The 18622-nt window shown below is 50.0% G+C and overlaps 1 protein-coding gene across 1 annotated transcript; it reads left to right on the top strand.

Annotated features, from left to right (window-relative positions):
- Positions 1-360: 360 nt before the first annotated feature.
- Positions 361-10342, top strand: FAM50B (family with sequence similarity 50 member B). The gene is made up of 2 exons (XM_040983974.1): positions 361-427; positions 9124-10342. Exon 2 carries the CDS (start codon positions 9191-9193, stop codon positions 10211-10213), a length of 1023 nt encoding a protein of 340 aa, XP_040839908.1. The 5' UTR covers positions 361-427; positions 9124-9190; the 3' UTR covers positions 10214-10342.
- The last annotated feature ends 8280 nt before the right edge of the window (positions 10343-18622 follow it).

Below are 18622 nucleotides of genomic sequence, written 5' to 3'. Positions count from 1 at the left end.
CATATCTCTATTTCCCTATCTGCTATCTTAATCTTTATTCTCGAACTCTCTGCCACTCAAATCAATAAAATATTACCCCGAATGTACAGGTATCCTAAGTGTTACTCATCACATGAATTCTAGTAATGATATTGTAACACAGAATCATAATTAGTCTCGGAGAAGGAAAGACCGTTGCGAGTCCCAACAAAACTTTATGAAGCATAAGGAAAAGACAGAACAAAGGAAGGCTGGGGGCAGGGTGGAGGCAACTGGTCTACCCAGATTGGCAGTTACACTTGCCTCCAGTGGAACGGCTCAGGCTTGGTGTTGATTGGTTGGTGGCCGGCCATAGCAGTTGGTGCTTTGTGTATCAACTCCTGTCAGAGCGAACACTGTTAGGGAAGACTCTTCGAAGAAGAAATAATCTTGACCCATTTATCTAACGGTAAGAAAAACATGACTGGCTGCCGTCTAGCTGGGGCAGTTAACGAAGGTCAAGCAGTATGATTAAAAGTAAAATTCGTTGGGGAGGACGCTGAAGGTCGAGCCAAGGATTGGGGCACACGGTCGGGCAGGCAGTGTGGGAGAATGGCCCTGTCTTTAGGTTGTGGCGAAAGCCTCACTGCACCACGGGGCTCTGGACGTGCTCGGATGAGGAGATGCTGGGAGGACGGGTTTGAGGGTTGTGGTTGCGACCCTGCACATGTGAGCCATCGGGTGTGAACCAGGCAAACTGGCATTTGGACTTGCAGTGTGTCAGTAGTTTAATAGAGTTTTTACATAATTATCTCAACATGGATTGTGTATTGCCTAAATCTCCCCTTAACATCTTCTGATCCCAGGCCAGACATTCACCCCTGGCAGTTGGTCTACCTGAATTCCGTGTTAAGGACTTGGCTCTGAGTCTTAGCTCCACTTCTCCATCAAGCTTCCTCCTAAGGAGTGCCCTGGGAGGCAGCAGTGATGGCCTGAGGACTCGGGGCCTGGCTGCTCACTGGCAATGCCAGTGAGGTTGGGTGCTGGACCCCTACCTTATGTCTGGCTCAACTCCAGCTGCTGGGCTTTTGTGGGTGTCTGGGGAGAGCCCCCTGTCTTTAGAGGCTCTCCAGCTCTCTGTCTCTAGTTGCATCCTCTGGTCCTATCTCTCTCCTGCCAGGATCATGGTGGACAGTTCTATCTAACCACCTTCACCCTGGAGTCCCCTCCCTGAATCTCCTCACTTGCTGTCTCTGCTACCCTGATACGGTGGCTGATCCGGTTGTCTGAGGCAACCCACTGAACTCTCACTGGTGTGGCTGATTAAATTAGCATCCTGTGGGGCGACCATCAACCCCTGGGTGGTTAGCTCTTAGATAACCCACATTCCAGAATAAACTGTCCAGTCACAAGCCTTGGTCCTGCACTCTGACTGCAGTGGCCAGGCTGTGCAGAGACAGACCTTCACTTTCACTTTCCGAAGCCCCTCTGGGGTACTCCATCATTAAGTTCTGCCCCTGCAGGAGCCTGACACACACACACACACACCGGCAAAAACCTGGCATCTCCTGACTACCTAGGTCCTAAACGTGAGCTAGTTAAGATGTTCTCTGTCCTGTACTCTGCCAGTGACAGGTGTCCTAGTTAAGATGTCCTAGTTAGGACGCACCAAGCCGGACCAGACCCCAACACCGTCTGGTTCATTTAGATGAGTTCAGAAGGTGTTCTCCTATTGGTCAGACATCAACCCTGCCAAGCGCCAAGGGGGATTTGCAAATTTTCAGATAAAAAAAAAATACAACCTTGCAGTTTAGAAACTAGTTATGTGACTCTGTCTAAAGTCATGACATGTTTGTGCCAATAACTAACACAGAAACCCAGTCCTCCTGGAACTAGCACCATCGCCCACAACAGAGGGTGGACCAGGTCCTTGGGACCCTGCACTCACATGGGAGACCTGCAAGAAGCTCCCGTCTCCAGGCTTCGGATCTGGTGAAGGTGCTCTGGCCGTTGCGGCCACTTGGGCAGTGAGCCAGAGGACAGAAGATCTTTCTGTCTCTCTGTAAGTCTAGCTTTCAAATGAAAATAAATCTTTAAAAATACAAACACACAGCAGTAGCAATGGGCCATGACAACCCAGTGGTCATCTTAAACAGCATTTCCTTATCCAGACTGCCTCTCCTGACCACAAGTTTGAGTCCCACCAGTATGAGTCCCAGCTGCTCCACTTTGAGTCTAGCGCCCTGCTAACGGCCTGGGAAAAATCAGAGGATGATGGCCAGGAGTGTCCGGACCCCCGCTGCCTTTGTGAGAGACCCTGATGTCACCCATGGCTCCTTCTGCCTGGGTTTGGCCGAGCCCTTGCTGTTGTGACCATGTGGGGGAGTGAACCAGAAGATGGAAAATCTATTTCTCTGTATGTCCTCTGTCATTCTGCTTTTCAAATAAAGAAATCAAGCATGCCTGGAAATTGACTCTCAATCCAGCACATCTTCTAGCCTGTGCTAGAATGGCCACCTGGGAGTGCCTTGAGAATTCTTAGGGGAAGCCCCTGGTGGGCTGGCCTTGGTCTCATGACTGTTGTCACTGAGGGTGACCAGTGACATCACCTGTGTCCCAGCACAGGCCAGGGAGACTGCACCTTGAAGGGAACGTCAAGCAGACATCGGAGCTACGTCTCCCATCTCTTTCTTCTTCCGTCCTTGAGTCACCTTCACCTGCCAGAGGACAAAAGCCCTGTCTCCGCCGAAGACTTGCACTGTATTAAGAATTGGGAATGCAGGTGACAGACCAGACAAACACCGAGAACACTGCCCAAAGAGCAACATGTCCACGGAAGGGAAACAACGTCACACCTCACCCATAGAGCAAAACGAAAAGTGGAAGGCTCTGTAAACCTTTCAGGAAAAGCAGTGACAAAACACTGCTGTGGTCTCTCGGGTTAGGTGAAGAACAGCTTTATGAGGCACCATGTGATTCATAACCAAACGACTAACAAGGAGAAGTTTCATCAAGAAATTTCAGTGTTATTTTTTTTCCTCTGCTTGAAGAGAATGAAGTCAAGCGGTAATAGCGATGACAAACCACATAGCTGATGCGAGGTATACTCACAGCTTGATGACAGCTAAGCAATCCAGTTAAAAAGGGGCCAAAGACTGGAATAGCTGCTTTGCTAAGGAAGCAGGTCAGCCCAGGAAAACACGCCCTGCATCATTTGCACCTTGGTGAAGTGCAAGTTAAGACCACAGCGTGCTAGCACTGTGCACGAAGCAGAGTAGCAGGATGCTAAGCAGAAAACCTGCGATTTCAAAAAGGAAAGAAAAAAGTTGCAAGTGCCAGTGAGAGTGCCAGGCATGACTCATGCCTGACACCATGGGTGCCAAGCGAGGCGGTCTCTGCAGAGCTCACGTTGCGGATTGATTTCCTTAAGTGAAACAAAGATGGCAGTCCTATTTGTAAAGGAAGAAATGACCTCATGTCCACCTGAGGACCTGTGTGTGAACGTGAACAGCCGCTCCACTGACAAAGCTGGGCAACAACCCAAGAGTCCTTACAGGGGAAAGAACCCAATGTGGAGGGACAGAGCTCAATGGAGAGAAGATGCACCCCCGTTAAGTGGCACCACGGAGCCTACCCTGAGTGACGTTAACTCCGATGGAAGCAGGCGTGGTAGAGCCCCCACTTGCGAAGCCCCAGCCCATACCCTGGAGTGCATGGTTGAGTTCCAGCTCCTCTGACTTTGATCCATCTGCTGCTAGTGGGCTTGGCAAGGCCGTGTGAGATACCTTATGGACTTGGGCCCACTTGGGAGACCTGGGCAGAACTTCTGGCGTCTAGCTTGGGCTTGGTCCAGCCAACAGCGATGAGAGTAAGCTAGAAGGTGGCAGATATTTCTCTGTCACTGTGCCTTTCAAATCTATAAATGAAAGAGAAGAAGAAAAGGGAGGAGGAGGAGAGCTAGGAAGGAAGGAACCATCGATCAAGACACTGGGCAGGTGTTGGCCAGGCAGAAACTGGCCGAGTCTGTCACGAATACATGGTGACACAATGGCAAAGGATGGCATTGGGGCTGGAGTTACTGGTCACAGCACGTGAAGGCCACAGAGTCCTCCGGGACATCACCTGTTCCTAAGGAGCACCTGCTTCCACCCCCAGTGCTAAGCCCCACGAGTGCTGCAGCTTGTTCTACTGCCCCAGACCAGGTAATCAGGAAACTGGTCACACCGCCCAGGGAGAGCTCAGTCACCTGGACTTCCCACTCCACGTGACCCCCTTCCTGTGCCTCTGAAAACCCACAACAGAGACTTTGCCCAAAAACGACCACATGTAAGGCATTTGTCCACACTTACGTAAGCGTACACCTCAAGAGAGAACTTAACAACGTGGAGGCCAAAGGTCATCTCTTTATCTGTCTGGCCTCAGATGATGGGGCAGGGAGGGGCTAGGAGCACACCCACACACACCCGGACACTATCTCTTGCCTTGTGACTCATTGTGATGCTGCATTCTGCAGAGAGATGGAGTGCAGCGGGGGCAGGGTGGTCAGCATGCCCCCATGGGGAGCCTTGGCATCCACTGTCCAGCTGATAACATTACGCAGCTCTCTGGCCATCGCAATGCACAGTATCCCTTGTGTATACAAGCTGTTTAAAGAATAAACCCTCCTGGGGCCAGTCACGCCAACCACAGATACCAGTAGCCACAGGGGATGCCAACCACACTTTCCTAGGGCTGGCAGACACCCCCCATGGAGTCACACAGTTCTGGGATAAGCATTAACTCATTTGGTTTTCTAGGAACCTTGGTGGATAAGTGGTTTTTGTAGCCAAAGCTCTGGAGTTCCCCAGAGAAGGTAGCCACAAGGTAGATATCTGGGAGTGGGGAGGAAGGCTGGTCCAAGGGGGTTTCCCTCTGAAATGGCTAAAGGTCAGGGGCACAAGTGGGGATGGAGTCCAAGAGCTCACTGCGTCCTTGCTGTGCTGATCATCAAAGACGCCATAACCAGGTTGAAGAGCATTCACAGCCCCCCGAGACTTCTTGAGGGGAACTGGGTGAGCAGACTGGCCTCCACTCTACGGGGTCCCTTAGAGTGGTGAGTCCTTCACCGGCTCACCTAAAGTTGACCCATTCCATTGTTATCTCAGAATTTATGAGGTTGGTGTCTCGGGGTGTTTGCCTCCTCTCCCTCTGTCTGTCTTTGAATCCTCCAGTGAGCAGCCTAGAGAATAGCTTTCTAGGCTGGGTGGCTGGCTGTCCACCCTGTTGTTTATAGGCACGGCAGTGGACAGAGGACAGCCATCCTACCTGACACTAGAGTGGAATTGGTGGTGGGTTCCCAGGCCCCCAGCAGGCAGCAGCCTCACCAGACCTTGCTCTGACATGGAGCAGTCCTGTGATGACGCATCCTCTGCACTTTGCAATACAAAGAGAATATCTGGGAGCTTGCTACAGGGTCTTGTCGCAATGCCTTCTGGGTGTTCCTACATCCCCTCCTCTCTGCTTTGGGTAAGAGTGTGAGGACACACAGTCCTAAATGGGTCAGAACCTTTTTCTCTGTAGGTAGCAGCCCCACAGTGTCTTCCACTGCCTCTTGTAGGAGGACATTGTGACCCTAGAAGGTCAGCGAGCACAGGATTACAGTTGATTGGATAATATTTGCATGAGAACAACCGAATGGCCACCTTTTGTATACCTGATTGGATACCATTTGTATAAGAACAGCTGAGTGGACAGTGTGTGTGTGTGTGTGAGAACACTTGGTGGAATATACAAGACAAAAGGAGTTCCAAACAAAAGTATAATAACAGTTGATGGGTTTTGTTGATACTTCCTCCCTTATCCCATATGACCCTCAGTGTATAAAGTCTGATGCCACTAATAAACTTTGGTTTGACCATCAGTCAGGGTCCACGCGTGTTTTTATCGGCTTCGTGCACCAAGTCCATCGCTGTGGGACGGAGCAAGAAGAGACCCGTAGAAAGAGACCCCCACAGAAAGTGGTGAGTGGGACAATTTGCCAGAACCAGTGTAGGGCATAGTCTTTTATCTCTCTTACGCAGAATTTTTTAGTGAAAAGTTGAGCAAAGGCAACTAGGCAGCCATTGCGTTCTTATTTAGAGCTTATTGGTGAATATAATCCTTGGTCTCCAGATGAATGGACACTAGAAACTGAATTTAAGAATTTTACTCAGAAAAATGCTGAAAAGGCCAGAAGGATAGAAGATATTCAAGTTAGTTTTTGGATTATATCAGCTTTAATTAGAGCTGTTATCATAATTTTAGAAGGGGAATCTGCAAGAAACTCCTCTAAGAGGAGACACCCCCAAAATGTAGCTAAAAAAGAAGTGTTTCATAATATGGACAAGGAAGAAAGAGAAAGAGGACTCTTAAAAGGTCCACCTAACAGGAAAGGCCGCTGTAATATGGCGAAACAGAAACGCCTCATAGTACAGATGAGGAGGATGGCAAAGAGGGACCCGTGAGAGGCTTCCCTAACGGGAGATGCCACTGTAATGTGGCTAGGAAAGAAATGGCTTATATTACGGATGAAGAAGATGAAAAAGAATGTGTGAGAGACCCTCCTAGATGCCACTGTAATGCAGCTAAAAGAGAAAAGTCTTACACTACAGATGTGGAAATTAGGAAAAGAAAACTCAGGAGAGATTCTCCTCATGGAAGATGTCACCATAATGTGACTGAAAATGAAATGAGAACTAAGAAAAAGAAGAAAATTTGTAGTGTTAAACCACAGGATTTCTCTGGTGAGGTAAATGAGGATGAGATAAAGGAACAGTTAAATACCAGCCCATGCCATCTCACTCTTAAACCTGATCAAAGACGTTTCCAAATGTCCGATGTTCCCCAGAGACCGCATGAATTCCGATTGCTTTTTCCAATCATACTTAGTCAAGAAAACCATCAACCTACGTATGCAAGCTTAGATGTTAATGCCATCACAGCTTTTAAAAAGGCTTGCGTGTCCTACGGACCTACTTCTTCGTATGTGTGGGAATATTTAAACGGCTGGAGCCAGGGAGCAAACTGGATTCCTTATGATTTTCAAGTAATAGTATTCCAACCCTCCTGTGCACGAAGTGATGGGAAGTGCAGGAGAACAAGGCAGACCCGTGAGACAGAACATGTATGAGCTTATAGACCACGATTCCGCAGAGGTCCTCCTTGCCAGAGACAGCCTAGAGAGGATGGCAATGAAGAGTAGAAGGAAAACCAAGGAGAGGAGACCCAGGGTCAGCAGCCCCCTCAACATCGGTACGGCCGCAACTTCAATCACCGACGCAGACGCCCAGATAACCCTAAACCACGGGAGGGCAGAGACAAAAGCAGCCCATCCACCAGCTGAGAACTCGTCCGCTGCGAGGCTGAGCAGGGCGGGGCGGAATACAAAACGCCAGCTTATCATCTCGACCATCACCCGGTTTAGTCATCCAACAAGAAGAAATGAATATGGAATTCCAGCAATAAGAAACGAACAAAAGATCGGAGCTGAAGTCCTTAAGCGCTTGCTTTTCGCCCATTGACCAGCTAACTAGAACTATCTGCATTATCTATGCAGCATTTTATTATTTTTACCTAAAGATGTCTCTTTTTGGTAATGACAAACATGTTTTTTTTAAAAAGCCTGGTTTTTTTCTCAATACACCTTTAAAGGTTTTTAAATTATTTCATATCTAGTCAAGTTGAGATTTTTAAGAACTTCATTTTTAATTTGTACTAAAAGTTTACAACTTGATTTTTTTCCCAAAAAGTCAACAAACTGCAAGTACCTGTTGATAAAGGTCTTAAATAATATAAAAAATAAAATGTGTGATTGGATCAGTAGCTTCGGTTTCATTGGAAAGCGACAAGGCTCCCTGCCCTTCTTCACCCCTGTTATTGCTGATGACATTAATGAGAGTCTGTAGCCATTCCTGTCTGCTTGGCGGAGTATTTCTCATCGAGATTGAGCCTGCAAGAGGAGATGACTACGTGGAGACTTGGGGTGGTTGTTGTGACTCCAGATGAAGTGTTCAAGGAAAACCTCGTCAATCTGGGCTGGCTGGGAGTTACACGTACAGCACGTGCAGCGTAATGGGAGGCGGGGCTGGGGAGGCACGGAGACCACATCGATTTTCAAGTTCTGATCAGCTTGGAGATGGCACGATTGTGTCAGATGCATCCAGATTCCAGTTGGTTGGATGAAGGTGGGGTTGGCTGGATTATCTAATTGAACACAGAAGGGCATCGGGCATTCTGATCTCTGTTACGGTGGCGGCATGGGGCACAGGGCGTTTGACCTGAGACCCCGAGGACTAGGCACGGCGGAGGCCAGCACTTCTGGGGAGATTTCACGCAACGCCCGTTCTGCATTCCAGATGAATGAGAAGTTCCCAGTGGCTGCTGCCTGGTGCGGGACACCAGGCAGTGTGTGTGGACACAGGCCATGGCCGGGAGTGGTCAGGGCTCATGAGAGACCTTGCAGGACAAAGGATCCTCACTGATCCCCCAGGAAAGAGAATTAAGAGTTCTCACGTGAGACAGCGATGTTATCAGTGTGGTGTCTGAGGACTACGGATGGCGGGCAGCGGAGGAAAGAGAAACTGGGTGAGAACAGATGAGGATGTGCGGAGAGCAAGAAGGACTCGGCAGAGGGAAAGGGCGGCTGGTTTCCTGCTTCAGAGCACGTGCTGGGCTAGGGAAGGACTTTACTGTAACTGATGGCTCTTACAAGGCATTTCCGGCATGAACCACTTGGTGCGCCCATCCCGATAGCTTCGTCCACAGCACGTATGAACCATGTGGTTTGATGACCTGACCAAGGGGCTTCTTGTCCAGACATCGCCACATCACAACGCACCAGGCTGGAAGGCCCGCAATGCCTCATAGCCGATTTCCTGGTCAGGTCCCAGGAAGCAGCTCTTTCAACCAGGGTTCACATTTGATGACCACCCCCTTTCCCCAAACACACACAAATGTTCTGCAGCAGCATAAAATGCTGCAACAGAAACAAGACCAGAAAAGGTTCACAGGAAAGGGTATGCATTGCACATTATTTTCAAAGGAAACAAAAAAAGGTGCTTGTGTGACACCTGCTGTCTGCTTCCTATCAAGGCACAAAGTCCCGTGAGGAGGCACTGAGTCTCACAGCTTTTTCCTTCCTTGCCACAGGATCCATGGACTAACCCCGGAAGCCCAGGGTCGCGCACAGGGAGCAGGAGGCAGCCAAGGTACAGCCATGGCGCAGTACAAGGGCACCATGCGAGAGGCGGGTCGCGCCATGCACCTGATCAAGAAGCGCGAGAAGCAGAAGGCGCAGATGCAGGTGCTAAAGCAGCGCATCGCCGAGGAGACCATCCTCAAGTCGAAGGTGGACAAGAAGTTCTCGGCCCACTACGACGCGGTGGAGGCCGAGCTCAAGTCGAGTACGGTGGGCCTGGTGACGCTCAACGACATGAAGGCCAGGCAGGAGGCCCTGCTGAGAGAGCGCGAGGTGCAGCTGGCGCGCCGGGAGCAGCTGGAGGAGCGCAGGCAGCAGCTAGAGCTGCAGCGGGAGAAGGAGCGCAAGCGCGCACGCCAGCGCCAGATCCGCGGCCTGTCCTTCTCCTTCAACGACTTCGATGACGGCGATGGCAGCGCCGAGGGCTCCGAGAACCAAACGGGAGCGGGAGCCGGAGCAGGCGCGCTCGTCCCCGCCAAGAAGAACCTGGGCAAAAACCCGGACGTGGACACGAGCTTCCTGCCGGACCGCGAGCGTGAGGAGGCTGAGAACCGGCTGCGAGACGAACTGCGCAGAGAGTGGGAGGCGCAGCGCGAGAAGGTCAAGAGCGAGGAGATGGAGATCACCTTCAGCTACTGGGACGGCTCGGGCCACCGGCGCACGGCCCGCATGCGCAAGGGCAGCACGGTGCAGCAGTTCCTGAAGCAGGCGCTGCAGGGACTCCGCAAGGACTTCCGCGAGCTGCGCGCGGCCGGCGTGGAACAGCTCATGTATGTCAAGGAGGACCTCATCCTCCCGCACTACCACACCTTCTACGACTTCATCGTGAGCAAAGCGCGCGGCAAGAGCGGGCCCCTCTTCAACTTCGACGTGCACGATGATGTGCGGCTGCTGAGCGACGCCAGCATGGAGAAGGACGAGTCGCACGCGGGCAAGGTGGTGCTGCGCAGCTGGTACGAGAAGAACAAGCACATCTTCCCGGCCAGCCGCTGGGAGCCCTACGACCCCGAGCGCAAGTGGGACAAGTACACCATCCGGTGACTTCGTGGCCTGGCGGCCCCAACGCCTGCTACCTGCGCCACTCCCACCCCCGGCCTGTACTTCCTCCTGCCCACCCTCCTCATCCCTGCTCCCCAAAGTCAAATAAACACGGGGAGGGCTGGCAAGCCTTCCCCCTTAGTCCTTGTGTTTGAGGCGTGCTTCTCTGCTGATACTTCTTGACCGGGTTTTTGGTCCCTCTTCCCAGCAGCGTGCTGCTGGGGGCTTGCAGACAGCATCCAGGTTACTGACCTTCTTTTTGCTGAAGGCTCCAGCATGGCTCCAGCCCAGCCCTTGGTGCAGACAACTCGCTGTGTTGATGCTTTTGCCTTCTTGAAATACTGTGCTTAAGTACTATCAGATTCAGCGGGGCAGGAGGCGGATTTGCCAGGCTCCTCTCATGGCAGTTTGATGGCAATACAGTCCCCTTCGAAATCTAGCGGCCTCCTAGCTAGTTAGTCCTCTGGGCAAGTAAAAGCAGCCCCAGTTCCTTTCCAGACATGACGCTGCTGTCTGGAGCACTGGCCTTCACTGGTTTGGCATCCCAGTTCTGCCCATGCCACTCCCCAGACCCAGAGCCAGGTGGGCAGGTGGCTCCATGACTGTCCCCTGTGGCTTCCCGCAGCCCGCACCACCAGTCTCACCTCCTGCTGAGGCTGCAGCTTTTAAGCCAGTAATGGAAGCTTGTGCCAGACACTGTGAGGCACCTGGCTTTTCCCCTCCCCTTGCTCCTCCTTTAGAAGTGTGATTTTTGAGGCCAGCACAGTGGTGCCTCTGCCAGTGGCATCAGCATCCCGTACAGACACCAGTTCTTGTCCTGGCTGCTCCACTTCTGACCCAGCTCCCTACTTAAAGCCTGGAAAAGCAGCAGGGGATGGCTCAAGTCCTTGGGACCCCGCATCCATGTGGGAGGCCTGGGAAGAAGCTCCTGGCTCCTGGCTTCAGATCAGCTCAGCCCTGACCATCGCAGCCATTTGGGAAGTGAACAGCAGAGCCAGGAGCAGCTCAAGAAAGTTTGTGTTTTAGAATTCAGTCAAAGTCCACCATACCATCCCATCATCAAAGGTGGCGAGTCGACAAAAGGGAGACAATATTTTTCTGCAAACGCTGAAGCCGTTGACACCTTCATCTTGCAGCTGGCCTGACCTAGCATGGCTCGAAAAAGCACGTGTATGGGAATGGTTGCAGCGAACCCTGGAGACCCACTCAGCCGGTGCATGGAGGAGCGGCTCGGACAGGCCTGGCTTTGCTCTCGCCCCTCACCAATCCTGTCCGCCCCAGTGCCCCACCAAAAGAGCTGCCTGTCGATGCCTGGTGTTCCTTACTCCTGCACCCAGGTCTGTGTCCACACTCCCAATTCCCAAAGCATTTTGCATCTCTCCTATAGTCTGTATTATGCTAGGCTTCTCTTCTTGTTCCTCTGTGAGCTTTTCTGAAGCCCAAGGAACAAGCCTATGAGAACCCCCGGCCCCCTTCTCCCCAGGGTGTCTGCGACTACCTGGAAGTGCTGGCTTCACTGACTTGGATAAAGAGGAGTCCACTGCAGGCCCCAGCTGCCTTCCCAGACTGAAGTCCGCCCCACATCTCCCTAGATCCGAGACAGGAGCCATCAGGCCGTGTTTCAGAGGGAAACACGGAAATGAGTCCTGGAGAACGGCAGCTTTTCTGCTGGAGGTGCTCACAGCTCACCCGCTTTCCACCAAGCTCCTGCCCCTAAGCTGACTCCCCCAGGGTCATTAACACATCACCCCTGCTTACCCCCCACCCCGACCCTGCTGTGGTGCTTCTGAGAGAACTCCTTGCTCTGCCCGAGGCATTGCATCGCAGAAGCCTCTCCCACAGGTCTGGGCATTGTTGCCAAATGCACACGCATTCATGCTCAAGACCGTGCGATGGAAGGGTGACCCCCGAATGCCCTCGGGGACCGCTCTGACCACACGAGCCAGCTGAGCTCACTCCTGCCCCCAGAGGCGGCCCTTCCCGTTCTCCAGATGATGGACAAAGAGTCTCAAGCCTTTGTCCCCACAGTCACACAGGGTTGGCATGCAGGGAGCTGGGTTCACACCACCACCCCTGCTGCCTCTGCCTCTGTTTATGCCAGGTGCCAGGCTGCAGTGCTCCAGGGAGACTCTACAGAGGACCCGTCTCTGGCTCATCATGCCAACCCACTCTCTTACACAGAGTCCAGTCACTTAGCCAGGGCGCACCATCCCTCAGTTTCCTGAGGGCGTACTGTGAGCACAAAAGCTTTCCCTTTTACTGTTATTTGGCCTTGGATCATATTTGGGGGGAAAAACAACATCTGTTTCCCTAGCCCAGGGCTGAGAAGATTTCGTTGTACTTACCCTTAAGTTTTCTAATTTATCCTCTGACGTGTAATGGTTTTGATCCATTTTGAATAAGTTTTGCCGTGCTGGGAGGTAAAGTTCTGTGTGTAAAGTTTGACTGTCACAGCACTTTGCAGAACCGACTCAGCTCTCTCCATCAAACCCCACGGGGTCAGAGGCACACGGGCTTGTAGCTAGGCCCTGAGTTCTATTCAATGGCCCTTCAAAAAGTTTGTGGGAATTGGCATTAAAAGGATAAGTTTATTTTGGAGCCCCAAAAAACCCTGTAAAATGTAGAACTCCCATGAACTTTTGATGACCCCCTTGGACTACATCAATTAAAAAAATAATAACCTTGCGTTCTACATTAACTCATCTTTGGATTCCGTATTTCCGGCATCTCTGACGTGCTACTGTATACGCCCAGACTTTGGCCAGTGCTGTCCTGTATTACCACTAGCGCTTCCTAAAAGTGTGCCTTTCACAACTTGGCTATTTCTTTTGAAAATCAATAAAGCTTTTAGTTTATCCGAGGGCACTTTTATTCACATTTATTATTATTATTTTTTTAAAGACAATTTTGTTCACAAGTTTGGGTTGCTTTCATCCTTTTTGTGGGGCCACCCAGTTCTCCCTACTTCCTCTCCTGGCCCAGAAACAAGCCATGTCTTGGCTGCTTCCTGACCAGGCTCTCCTGGTACACTTGACCCCAGGTAGAGGCCGTGAGCCATCTTGGGCACTAGTAGAGATGTTTAGATTGTGGTCCTAGACCCGAGAAGAAACCAATCCTTGCTCTAAGCCAAATTCCTTAAACCCTCGTGTGTGCCCCAACCCTGCCCTGTCCCTAAACCCTCGCGTGTGCCCCTAACCCTGCCCTGTGCCGTCACTAAGAACGTTCCCACCCAGAACACAGGAGTACTGTGCAGCTCCCGGGAAGCGACTCTCCTTGGACCCATCACCCTGGGATCTGCTGCTGCTTTGCTTGGAATCCCATCCAGCCCACTCTCAGGACAGTTTGGGGGCAGTCCCTTGTAATAACTCTCCTACCGCATGTTTCCAGGGGCACCCCGGCCTTGGGCCTGATCCGCTGAAAGGGCTTTGAGTATGAGCTGTGTGCCTCCATTGTTTCCCATGAGAAATGAGTTTACAGGGGACTAAAAATCAATTAGTCTTCTCAGAGTCCCTTTGTGCATAATGAGTCACTTTTCTCCGAGGGATTTCCAAATTATATCACTACTTCCAGTTTTCTGACTGTGATGTGCAGGTTGGGCTGGGGCTCTGCTTTCATAGTACTTAAGGCTCCATGGAAGCCTATGATGGGTAGACTTTTTTCCCAGTGGATTTGCAGTTTTTTCCATTATGTCTTTAAAGGCCTTGACCATTCTTTGCTCTCTTCTTTCTGGTACAACCGGGAAGTGTATGTTCGTGTGTTCCATGATATTACACATTTCTCTGAGGCTCAGCTTTTTTTATGAAATCATTTATTTTATCCTCTCGGCTGCATCATATCCCATCTTGTAGGTCTGCTTACTCTCCTGCGAGCTCAGATGCATGGTTGGGTTGCTCTGGTGAATTTTCCATTTCGACTCTGTGTTATTCCAACGTCTACACACCTTGAAGACAGTTTCAATTGCTACCCTTTGCTCCTGCGTTTGGGTCACACTTAGCTATTTCCTGCTTCATGTCTCATGATTTTTGCTGAAGACAGGACATGTTACCTAATGAATTATTGCAACTCTGGGTACTTATTTCCCCCTCCATGTCCAGGCATTCTTGCTGGGCCTCTGTAGACTCGCTGAACCTGCACTGCTCTGTGTGTCGTAAGCACTTTGACCAAATCCAGCTATTTCAACTGATTAGGCTTCTGACTAGTGTAACAAATGTCTTTCCAGGAGAGACCTCCCCGAGCTCATCTTGCTCCAACATTTATTGTTCAGCAGAGAAGCAAACACCCTTAATAATGATGATGAAAATATGCATTATAGGTCACCATCTATGTCAAAGAATGGTACGAATATTCGCTCACACATACATTATAGTTAGAGTGTTCTCTACAGAGACACACCGAAGTCTAGAAACCACGGTGTAGCTCTGGGCAGAGGCATGGGCCAGGCCAAGAGACAGGCATGGGAAAGAGAACTTACAGCATTCAGAAGTTAGATTCAAAAGTGGTAACCCCCCACCCCAACACACACACACACATCAGCTATCAAAATGCAACACTGTAATGAGAACCTAAACTGCCTGAATGCTACAGGACAAACACACACATGTCACCTATCAAAATGCAACACTGTAACGAGAACCTAAACTGCCTGAATGCTACAGGACAAAAGCCGGAAGAGCAGGGACCGGCAATCCCAGGACATGTCAGTAGATTATTTCAAAACAGGCAAACAGAAGAGCCATTCATTGCTTAGACTTAAATGAGATCTTCCCAACTGTGGCAGCTCTTTAGAAGGTTCCTAGGAAATGTATTCTGTGGAGGCGGTGGGAAAGAAAATAAACGTTTTAAATCTACTTTTCCGTGACCATTCTGATGTCCCTTTGCAGGTCTTCACCCTCCTTGAAGAAGACCTCCAGTCAGTACAGCTCTTACATTTTTCCCTAATCTTCAGCCAATTTCCATGACTCACACTGATACCTCGCGGAATTTTAAAAGATCCACTTGTAAAATGATCATTTTGTGGCAGTCACACCGTTACAGTAGGAGGAAGTCATTGCTGGTTCTCCCACACCCAGTGAGAATTTCCACATGGAGAATGAGCAGAATAGAGGTTTCATTGAGAACAGGGAGGCTAATTCTCTGCCTGAAGTGTTGGCATCTCATATGGCCACTGGTTCAAATCCTGGCTGCTCTACTTTTCAATCCAGGCTCTACTTATGACCTGGAAAAGAAGCAGAGGACAACCCACATGGAAGACCTGGAAGAAGCTTCTAGCTCCTGCCACAGTGGCTTGGAAGTGAAGGCCCTTTTATCACACACAAAAAAGTGTCAAAAACATGATGCTATTCTTTAGCTAGTTTAGAGGACTAAAGCAATACGGTGGAACTGTGGAAACACACACTTCTGATTGAAGAAGCGCGGGGTTTAACAAACACTCAGGCAGACAGGAATTACTGCCGATCAGCAGGCAGAGATAAGAAGCAACCACAGAGCCAGCCTAGAAATGATTGTCCAATCAGCAACCAGTGCGTCTCCTTGCTTCTCTGGGCTCAGGGAGGCACCTATGGGGTATCCAGCAAACATAAAGCATTCTTCTGCCAACAGCCCGCACCCAGGCAGGAGGAAGCATTTCCTTTTTTCCTTTGAGGGGGAACTTGTCCCTTTTCCAGGCCAACAGGGACCTTCCCTAACTGCCTACTAGCCCAGCTAACTCCTCACAACACATCAGAACCTCTGACCCCATTCCTTTCAGAACCCACTGACCTGAGGCAGATGTGCCCACAGATGCCCTTCAAAGTTAGCACACTAAGAAACACGACTAGAGAACCCTGTGCCAAGTCCAAGTCCCTAATGTGCTGGTTCTCTGGGATCATTCATGCTCATATGCCTTACTCCACATGTTATTTTTATAATACTACTTTGAGACAACAAAGTAGGATGGATTGTCATAAGTCAATTTCCTATTAGGGTACACAAGAATACCTTCCAGCTTGAAGCAATTAAAAGCAAATTTGAAAGGCCCACCCCGAGAGTCAAGTCCTTTGAAAAATCTACCACCATGTATTTAACAAAAAATTTCAAGGGCTTATGCTATGACATGACATGTAATTCTGTCACCTGCAATGCCAGAATCCCACATGCATGCCAGTCTGAGTCCCAGCTACTCCCTTCCCAACCAGCTGCCTGCTGATGTGCCTGGATAAACAGTGGAGTGTGGCTCAAATCCCTTGGGTGCCTGTACCCATGTGAGAGGCCCAGGAAAAATTCCTGGCTTCTGCATTTGGCATGTCTCAAGCCTGGCCATTGTGGCCATTGGAGATTGTACCAGCAGATGAAAAATAAGCTCGTCTCTGTGTGTGTGTGTGTGTGTGTGTGTGTGTGTGTGTGTGTGTTTCTTTCCCTCTCTCTCTTCCATGCCCCCATAGCTGAATCAGTCTTCCAGCACCTGCTTGTCTTTACCGACCCAGGAATCCTCCCAGATTCCTTTTCCAGGTTTTTTTTTTCCCCCAGAGCTTTTACAGCCCATTGATGGTTATTCCAACCTTCTCATCCTGTGGTGTCTCCCTCTGATGCCCAGGGCCCATGCTGCAGCTGGACAAGAACCCATGGAGAAGCACCTCAACTACGGTCAAAGGTGCCCATTCTGAAGAGTGAGATACCTGCAGTCCTCAAGATCTTCCAAGTGTCTGGGTGCTCTGTTCTGGAAGCTAGGAACAAAGACTAGGCATACACACACACACACACAGAGTCCTGGTTTACAGTGGCTCAGCTTACAACTTTCCTGTGGATGTCCCTTTAGTAGAATGAGGGTGTAGTGGCAAAGTTGGTCTTTCCTGGGCTTGCTTTGTGTGGTGGCTGATCTTATCTAGACAGGCTGAGCAGCAGCAGGGGCCAGATCTCCCAGTCAACCCCTTGGTCAGCAGGGCAGACCCCACCACTACCAGCACCACACCATGCTGTTTGGTGTGCTAGGTGACTGTTGCTGAGCCAGGATGCGTGGCAGATGGAGTGCATTCAGTGCATCTCCCACCAAGGACATTTCCAGCTTACAATGATGGGCTGATTGGGATGTGGCCACCATCGTAAGCCACAGGGACTTCAGAGGCTTACAGAGAATAGAACCTTTAGGGGCAACCCTATGACATAGCTTTTGTCTGTGGCGCCAGCATCCCATATGGATGCTGGTTTGTGTCTCAGCTGCTCCACTTCTGATTCAACTCCTTGTCTATGGCCTGGAAAGGCAACAGAGGATGGAGCAAGTCCTTCAGACCCTGCATCTTCGTGGGAAATCCAGAGGATGCTTCTGGCTCTCAGCTTCCGATTGGCTCAGCTCAGGCCATTGTGGCCAACTGAGGAGTGAGCCAGTGGATGGAAGAGCTCTCCCTTTCTCTTTTTTTTCCCCTCTGTAACACTGCCTTTCAAATTAAAATAAATAAAATCTTTTTTAAAAAGATAACTTATTTTGGCATAAAAAGATAACTTGTCTATGCACTATTTTTCCATGAACTTTTTGCAAGCTTTTCTTATACCTTTATTCCTTTTAATATTACAGCCCTACAGAAACATCTACCCAAACCAATGGCTTTCAGATTTGCTTAGCCATGACCTTTAAATTCATCTCACATCCCTAAGACAGACATCACCTACACACACACACACACATACACCTGTTTATACACATATAAAACTGAAGCCAAAGTCCTGTAGGAGTTCCAGAAAATTGCACCCAGTCTTACAACCTGCAAGAGGCTGATATTTTAGTTCAAGCCATTTGTCCCTACTCCACCCTGTGTCCACATCCACCTTTATATGTAAAGGCCCATACTGGTCCACAAAACAGATTTCCCAGCCCACTGGTGGGTTAAGAAGGATATGCAATTTTGTAGCCCGTTTTTAAACATATTCTTACATGAATACATCACAAAATGCCTCATTTGTTACATTCTTCCCTTCTCCCCGTCACTTTATTTTTATTTTCCTTGTTTCTAAAGCTTTATTTTACTTCCTTTAAAGGTAGGGTGACAGGAGGAGAGAGGCAAAAAGAGAGAGGTCCCCCCTTAGGTGACAGAGGCCCAAGCACTTGGACCATCTTTCGCCGCCTTTCCAGGTGTGTTGGCAGGGAGCTGGATTGGAAGTGAAGCCTCAGTGCTCCAAACTGACATTCATACATATTATAAACTTGGGCAAATCTGCTTAAGCAATTGTTCTTGTAGTACCCTCTGGCCATCCCCCAGTGGATGCTCTGGTCTGGCCCTCGGGTTCTGTGGGCGCAGGAACCAGCAGACCAAGTGGCTCCGTCCCCAGACCCATGCCCCTTGGTGATGGTGATCCAGCTTCCACTTCAGGGTTTCCTGGTCTTGCTTCTTCCCTCCTCCTTGCCATGCGTCTTAATCCTTAGTGTCTTAAACTTCATACCTG

The sequence above is a fragment of the Ochotona curzoniae genome, unplaced genomic scaffold, assembly GCF_017591425.1.
Source record: "Ochotona curzoniae isolate NIBS_2020 unplaced genomic scaffold, NIBS_Ocur_1.0 contig_4064, whole genome shotgun sequence".
Taxonomy (NCBI): domain Eukaryota; kingdom Metazoa; phylum Chordata; class Mammalia; order Lagomorpha; family Ochotonidae; genus Ochotona; species Ochotona curzoniae.
This window is presented reverse-complemented; position numbering and strand designations above follow the sequence as displayed.

Coding starts and splice junctions, on each gene's coding strand:
- FAM50B (XM_040983974.1), top strand. CDS start 9,191: ATGGCGCAGTACAAGGGCACCATGCGAGAGGCGGGTCGCGCCATGCAC.